The following is a 7,359-nucleotide window of genomic DNA, read 5'->3' as shown; positions in this document are numbered from 1 at the left end:
GGGAGTGACACTTTTAAACTTTCTGTATAAGTTGGAGCTGAAAGGAAGCCTCACATAATTTTTACTAATTTGTTAGTTTTCCAATCTCTCTCTACCCATTTAAAGATGTTTTGTCTATCATTTCTACTTGTTCTCACCAGGAGTCTTTGTCCGAATTATCCTATTAGCCATTAGTGGAAGTGGAAATCCAGTCTCTTGGATGGCCAGAATAGGAGATTAGTATCTTTCTCTTGGGACTTATTTTTTTCTCCCTGAAATGTCAAAGGATCCAAACCACTGTGTGGAAAGAATAACAGGCAATTTGACCCATCAAATAGTGCACTACTGTTTATCAGCAGTCAATGCTTCTGTTCTTCATATATTGGATTGTTGTGGGGTAGTCGAATGCAAGGGTCAAGAAAGAATCCTTGAGACTTTGGTGCAAATTCTGAGTTTGAGTAGCACAGGGACAAGACCTGTGGGCAGAAAGAGCTGCACTTCTTGCTGTATGAAGCTGGTGGTTATATCCTTAGTGCTCAAGAGGGAGGGGACATGCAAGGTGTATTAGATCACAAATGTTTCTTAGAATTTCTAGTTGTAAAACTACTTCCACGAGATTTCTCTGGTGCTTATCATTCAGTTTGCTATTAACTATTGATGAATATATATGCAATCATGAGACCCTTTAAGAATGTAGCAACTAGTGCATATTTAGTCCCTATCAGGACTATGCAGGCTCTCAGTCAGCCTTCTAGTCTAAAAGTGACCATTTTTCTGCTTCTATCCCTCATCAAGACTGTGGTCTAAATGGGGTGTCTGTGCCTATTGGATCAGGGCCCCCAAATGTTGGGTGATGATTGGGAGGAAGCCAGTGGCAAGGTGGTTAAAGATTTCAGCTGAGGCAGAACAAAGGAGATAGAAGTTTATTGAACACACTGCAAGGGAGCAGGGGATAGGACAGCTGTGGAGAGGCTGTCTGCAATGAGGCGGTGGATGGGGGCTGTTTTTAAAGGGGTTAGATGAGGAGGTATGGTGATGTATGGAATTCTCCCCTTTTTGGTAATTGTGCTTGACTGTAAATAGCCCATTGGTCAGTTAGGGTCTGTGGATATTTTGAGGTGGGTGGCCTGATAGATCTGTCTGTATTCAGCCAGGTGGTCGCTGTGGGCCCTTTCTACATTCCATTGCTCAAGCCTGTTTGCCTAAAAGCAGCCTCTACAAAGATCACTGTTAAAAACAGGTAAAAGCACATGATCCAGTTCTGCCTTGTCTATAGATAAAACAGAGGCCTGCTATCTTACTCACTCTGTTTTTTTTTTTTTTTTTAAAGATTTTATTTATTTGACAAAGAGAGACACAGTGAGAGAGGGAACACAAGCAGGGGGAGTGGGACACAAACAGGTGGAGTGGGAGAGGGAGAAGCAGGCCTCCCGCGGAGGAGGGAGCCCGATGTGGGGCTCGATCGATCGATCGATCCCAGGACCCTGGGATCATGACCTGAGCTGAAGGCAGATGCTTAACGACTGAGCCACCCAGGCACCCCTCTAACTCACTCTGTTAAAAGAAAGATAATTCCTTGAATTTTAATGGCCTAAATTTCTCAGTCTTGGGCTCTGTGATTTTGTGATTTGTAAGAAATATATGTTTTGGTCACTCAGGTGACCAATATATATTTTTCTTATGTATTTGGTCTTCATCCATGGTTCCCAGCTCACAGCTCCTAAAACCCTTGGAATTTCCTGTGATAAGGGAGATAAACGTCTCTTTTGTTATGTTAATGAGGTAACTTTTGGAAAGCCCTTATGTAATCTAAGGATTGGGGGCTGTTTGCCTGGAGAACCAACCCTATGATTTGAGGGTTAGAACTTTCAGACCCCCCCCCCCACCTCTGGGGAGGGGAGAGGGACTGGAGGCTGAGTCAACAAATGGCCAATGACTTAGTCAGTCATGACTATGTAATGAAATCCCCATAAAAAAGGACTGGGTTCAAATCTCTTCCCAGTTGGTGATCACATGTTGTTGTGGGGAGAGTGTTGTACCTGGAGAGGGCATGGAAGCTCTGTGCCCTAATGATGTGAAAAGTTGGGGTTCAGGAGTGAATGGTCAAGAAAATATTCTTGAGATGTTTTTGGTGCAAAAAAGGTGGTTTTATTAAAGCATGGGGACAGGACCTGTGGGCAGAAAGAGCTGCATTGGGATTGTATGGAGTGGTTGATTATATAGTTTCAAGTTGGGAGGGGATTGAGGAATAGCATATGTCTCTAGGGAATTTGGAAGCAAGGTTTCCAGGACTTTGAGGAGCTAGCTGTTGTTAGGAAAAGTCATTTACTACTGTCTAGTAAAACTTTAGTAATGAGACCCTTCAGATGTGTATCATTGGGCCATATGCTTGAAAGAAGATTGCTAACATACATCCTGGGGCATAGAGAGAAAGGAGGTTTCCAAAGGCATTTTATATGTTAAAGAAGACTTAACAGGATCCTGGAGATCTGGGCTAATGTCAAGCTAAAGTTGCCTTTGTCTCTAGCAAAGTATTAACATCAAGGCAGCTAAGGTCCTGGAGGAAGGTCACTCTGCCTGTCCCAAGTACTTGTCAATGGGCTGTAAGTTATAAGGAAGCTTAATGTTTTTTCTTTTGCCTTTGTTGTCCACATCGCTGACCACATACATTGCCACTTTCCCCACTGCATCTTGTCAGAAGTACAGGTAACAACCTGGACTTGTGACTGGTATCTGAAACCCAAGGAAGGGTCATTGGAACCTCCAGTCTGTATCTGGTTGGTCAGGAGCACAGGTTGGACAGTCTAGGCCTTGCAACAGGCATCTGCAGCAGAGGGTAAAGGCAGTCTTGTAGGACTGAACCCTTAATCTGTGGAATCTGATGCTGTTTCCCTGTAGATAGTGTTAGAATTGGGTTGAATTCTCAGACATGCTGCTGGGTGTGTGTGTGGGGGGAACCCTCTCTCCTCCATCTCTGTGTTGGAATTGGGTCTGGGAACCCTAGAAGAGGCTTCTAAGTTTATTGGCACATGTTAGGCTTTTCTTTCCAAAGTCAGCAATAATGCCATGTGATTAGGTCAGGGGAATTTCCCAAACTCATTCGCATGTCACTTGGGAGCTAAAATTCCACCCTTGCTGGTTTATATTCCGGCATTAAAATAAATAAAAAATAATTTTACCAACTTTCTCTTCTCTCTGTTCACAAACTTGTATCATTTCTCTTATGGGGAAAGATCTACTCTAGACAAATTGCTGACCTTTATACTACCAATGAACTGCAGCACCTTCCTGGGATTTTCTTAATCCACTTGAGAAGTTCAAGTAATGTTGAATGTTAACAAAAAGCGATTGGGATATTCTTCTTAGTGTTTAATGCAAATTAACTCAAGAGTTGTTAAAGAGTTTGTAAAGTGACAAAATAATTCCTATCAAACTCTTGTCTTATAGACAGGAAAATTGCTGCCAACTTTTAAATGGAATTTTCTTTTGTTAATGGAGAAGTGATATATAATTTCATTTAGTTAGGTATCATCCCCCCGCCCCTTTTTTTTGGTCATCTTAATTTCTGTTTTTAAAAGTTAGTAACAAGGTTGAATAGAGAGAAAAGTGTTAAGAGCAGGGACTTTGGAGCCTGACTGCTTGTGTTCTAACCTCACTCTGCAACTTCCTTCCCATTTGACCTTGGGCAAGTTTCTCAACTCTCTTGCCTCATCTGCAAAAATATAAATAACAATTGTACTTGTTTCATAAGGTTGTTAAGCAATTATATGAGTTAATATTTGTGGAATGTTTACAACGCCTGACATATAGTATATGCTGTACAAAACAGGTAAATTAATTTGAATTGTTGTTCCTAGCAATTGGGAGACATGGAATTTTAACCCAGGGCTGTTGCGCTCCAAAGCCTGTGCTCTTTCTGTAATGCCAGTTATAAAACCCTGCCCTTTAAAGTTGGCTCACTTCCTGGACACATTGTTACCCAAACCAAGCACCTTCTGGAAGCCCACTCTCAGCTCCTGGGTCCAGAGGGCATACACCATGGGGTTAAAGGCTGGGGGCGTGACACTGTGTAGCACCTTGAAGAGGGATGATGAGGACTTTTCTTCCTGGCAGCTGGGTGACAGACACAACAATAACAGCTGTGTAGAAAAAGAGAATGAGGATGAGATGGGAGCTGCAGATGCTCAGGGCCTTCCATGTTGCTTCAGCAGAGTTCAGCCTCAGCACTGAGCAAATAATCAAAGCGTAGGAAGCAAACACCAGACCCATGTCACTCCCAACCATAACCCATGCCAAGGCCAACTGGTAAAATCTGTTCACAGTGATGTCATCACAGGCCAGACTGGTGACCCCCAAGTTAGAGCACAGGCAGTGGTCAGTTTCATTCCTGGAGCAGTAGTGTCGCTGGGCAGCCAGGACAGGCACTGGGATGGTCAGCAGGCCATTCCTGAGCACCATGGACAGTGTGGCTTTGATCACAAAAGCCTCAGTGACTATGGAGGGGTACCGAAGGGGGTGACAGATGGCCACATATCTATCGACAGCCATGCAGAGGAAGATGCCTGACTCCATGCCCATGAAAGAGTGGATGGCATAGATCTGAGCAAAGCACTCAGGGAGGCTGATGGCCTTGGCATCAAACCAGAGAATGGCCAGGATCTTGGGCATGATGGTGGTAGCCAGGCCAATGTCCACTATAGCCGAGATACCAAGGAGCCGATACATGGGCTGGTGCAGGGAAGGCTCATGTTGGATGGTGATTAAGATGAGGATGTTGGCACCGAGAGCTAAGAGGTAGAGCAGAGCCAGGGGCAGGGAGAGCCAGTGCTGCCAGGTGTGAATGCCTGGGAGCCCCATGAGGATGAACTCAGACACCTGGAACCTGGAGCTATTGCTTATAGTCAGGGTGGTATCCATATCATGGGATGTCTTCTTCTCAGCATCTATCTGTGAATTAAGGGGAAATAAGAATAGGCTGTGGTAAGCTCAGCTGAGGCTCAAAATTTGTGTATCCTCAGCCCACTTGGACCCTTGAAAGAAGTTTGGATAAGAACAACAGAAGAGCCAAAATAGATTCTAAGATAAAGATTTTAGCAGAATAAAAGTGAAGATTTACTGGCTTTGTTTTTTGGAAATTCTGGGTAGATTTGTGTGTGTGTGTGTGTGTGTGTGTGTGTGTGTGTGTGTGAGGAATGCAGACACACAGCAGAAGACTTGTACATTATAAAGAACCCAAAGCTAGAGGGCAGAAGTGTTTTCTCCACTGTTGGGGATCTTTAGGAGGAGACCATGCAGCCACAGGGAGAACCCTGATCGAGTTTTTCTTTTAAACAGTGCCTGTGGTTGACAAATGATTTCTGACAAAAATCATGTCATTTAATCTTCAACCAACAGGGGTTGTTATTTACATATAAGGATACAGAGGTTGAATGATTTGTCAGATAAGAATCATATGTTGAAAACACTAATAAGTGAGAAAGCTTTAGCAAAATTTTAATCTCTGCCATACTCTAGGAATATCACTTGTTTTCTCTTCTGATTATGAAAGTAATGTTAAGGACTTGCATAAAACTGTATTTTAAAATCATCAATTTTATTTATTTATTTATTTATTTTTAAAGATTTTATTTATTTATTTGACAGAGAGAGACAGCGAGAGCAGGAACACAAGCAGTGGGAGTGGGAGAGGGAGAAGTGGGCTTCCTGCCGAGCAGGGAGCCCCATGTGGGACTCGATCCCAGGACCCTGGGATCATGACCTGAGCCGAAGGCAGATGCTTAACGACTGAGCCACCCAGGTGCCCTAAAATCATCAATTTTAGTAATAGATTTAAGGAGAGAAAATTACCACCAGACTTCCACCACTTTCAGAGTTTTGTGTGGTTGAGAGCTGTAGGCATTTGTCACACACATTTAGACTGTTTCATTTAAGTAATTTCACAGCTCATTTTTGGTCCTTTAAATACTTGGTCCTTCTCATTATCACATTCTCAGTTTTGTTCACTTTTGAACTGTTGCAGACTATTTTCAAGAGTTTGTATCAAAAAGCATACAGGCTTTATGGTTTTGGAAACCTTCAATACCTGAGAATTCTTTTTTATTTTTAACCTTTGTTTGTGAATAATACCTTCCCTTCTGAAATATTTAGGTATCAATATTGCTTTTCCAAATCCCTACCTTTGCTCCATTTGATGATGTTAAGTGTAAGATCAAGGCCAATGAATGACCATGCCATTTATAATTATAATAAACATATAGTACTCATGAAATTGAAAAAGAAAAATAAGAAAAAATAAAACAATAGCACTTTTAGAAAACAAAAAACAGAAGTTAAGAAAAATAACCATAAATCAAAATCCCAACAAGCAAAGGTAATGGTTTTAACATTTTAGAATATTTCATTTTCAGCATTTTTCTTTTCTGAAAGAAAATTTTTTATGAAGTTTCATGTAAGTGGAATTCTTCATCCCGTGCTTTTTCTTAGCATAGTACATATAAATTTCCTGATGCATTGGGAAACTTTATAAACATTTTTTTCAACGGCCACTAAATGATGTCATATGGCTTTTATAACATTTTCCCCAATTTTTGTTTGGTTTTACATACTGCTTACAAATTTTAAAATACATATTATGTATATATTTGGATATATGTATATTGTATCTTACACAATTTTTAAATGTTTTCTTTCTAGGACTTATAAACTTAAATAGAACTCTTTAATGAAGAATTTATGGGTAGTCTCCATGGGAATCTGTGAATTTCTTAAATTTATATGGAAAAATTTGTCTATCTTTACATTATTCTGGGGAGAGGAACTGTTTAGCTTTCATGTAATTCTCAAAATATTCCATTATTCAATCAAAAAACAGTAACAGAAGACCATTCTTCACATAAAATTTTGATCAAGTTTCACTTCCCTTTGACTTTTAATTTTTAATGGTTGACCTTCTGGTTTTGTGATGCAACTTATTTACATGGACTTAGTTTTTCTGCTAAAGAGAGATATGTAAATAAAGTGATTTTGCATGATTAAACAATGGTTTCTACATGTCTTACCAAGCAATTATTATGCCTCTTTGGTAACATAATAAATTTTTATATTTATAAGTTCTATGGAGGGCACTCAATTGTTTCTATTTTTTTTTCTGGTTAATTTTATGCCAATATCAAACTGAGTTAAAAATTTTAGTTTATAATAAATTTAATACACAAGAGGACTATATTCCCTTATTACTTATTCTCTTTAATTTTAAAGTCCTTTTCATGTGTTTATTTTCCAGATTAAACTTGGATTTCCTATATTGAGTTCTAAAATAACAATTTTGTTTGGGATTGTGCTAAATTTGTAGCTTAATTTTGGAAAAAAAAAGTTGACATC

The 7,359-nt window shown here is 40.1% G+C and overlaps 1 protein-coding gene across 1 annotated transcript; it reads right to left on the bottom strand.

Moving 5' to 3' along the window:
* Positions 1-3,935: 3,935 nt before the first annotated feature.
* On the bottom strand, positions 3,936-4,896 carry LOC123856632 (olfactory receptor 56B34-like). The gene is given in 2 exon segments (XM_045892780.1): positions 3,936-4,059; positions 4,061-4,896. Coding segments are annotated over 2 exon segments (960 nt in total).
* Positions 4,897-7,359: the final 2,463 nt, after the last annotated feature.

This window comes from Mirounga angustirostris, unplaced genomic scaffold, assembly GCF_029215605.1.
Source record: "Mirounga angustirostris isolate CCGP_5_RB_7025 unplaced genomic scaffold, mMirAng1.0.hap1 SCAF_13, whole genome shotgun sequence".
In the NCBI taxonomy this organism is placed as follows: Eukaryota; Metazoa; Chordata; class Mammalia; order Carnivora; family Phocidae; genus Mirounga; species Mirounga angustirostris.
The sequence above is the reverse complement of the archived record's forward strand: the minus strand, read 5'-3'. Positions and strand labels throughout refer to the sequence as shown.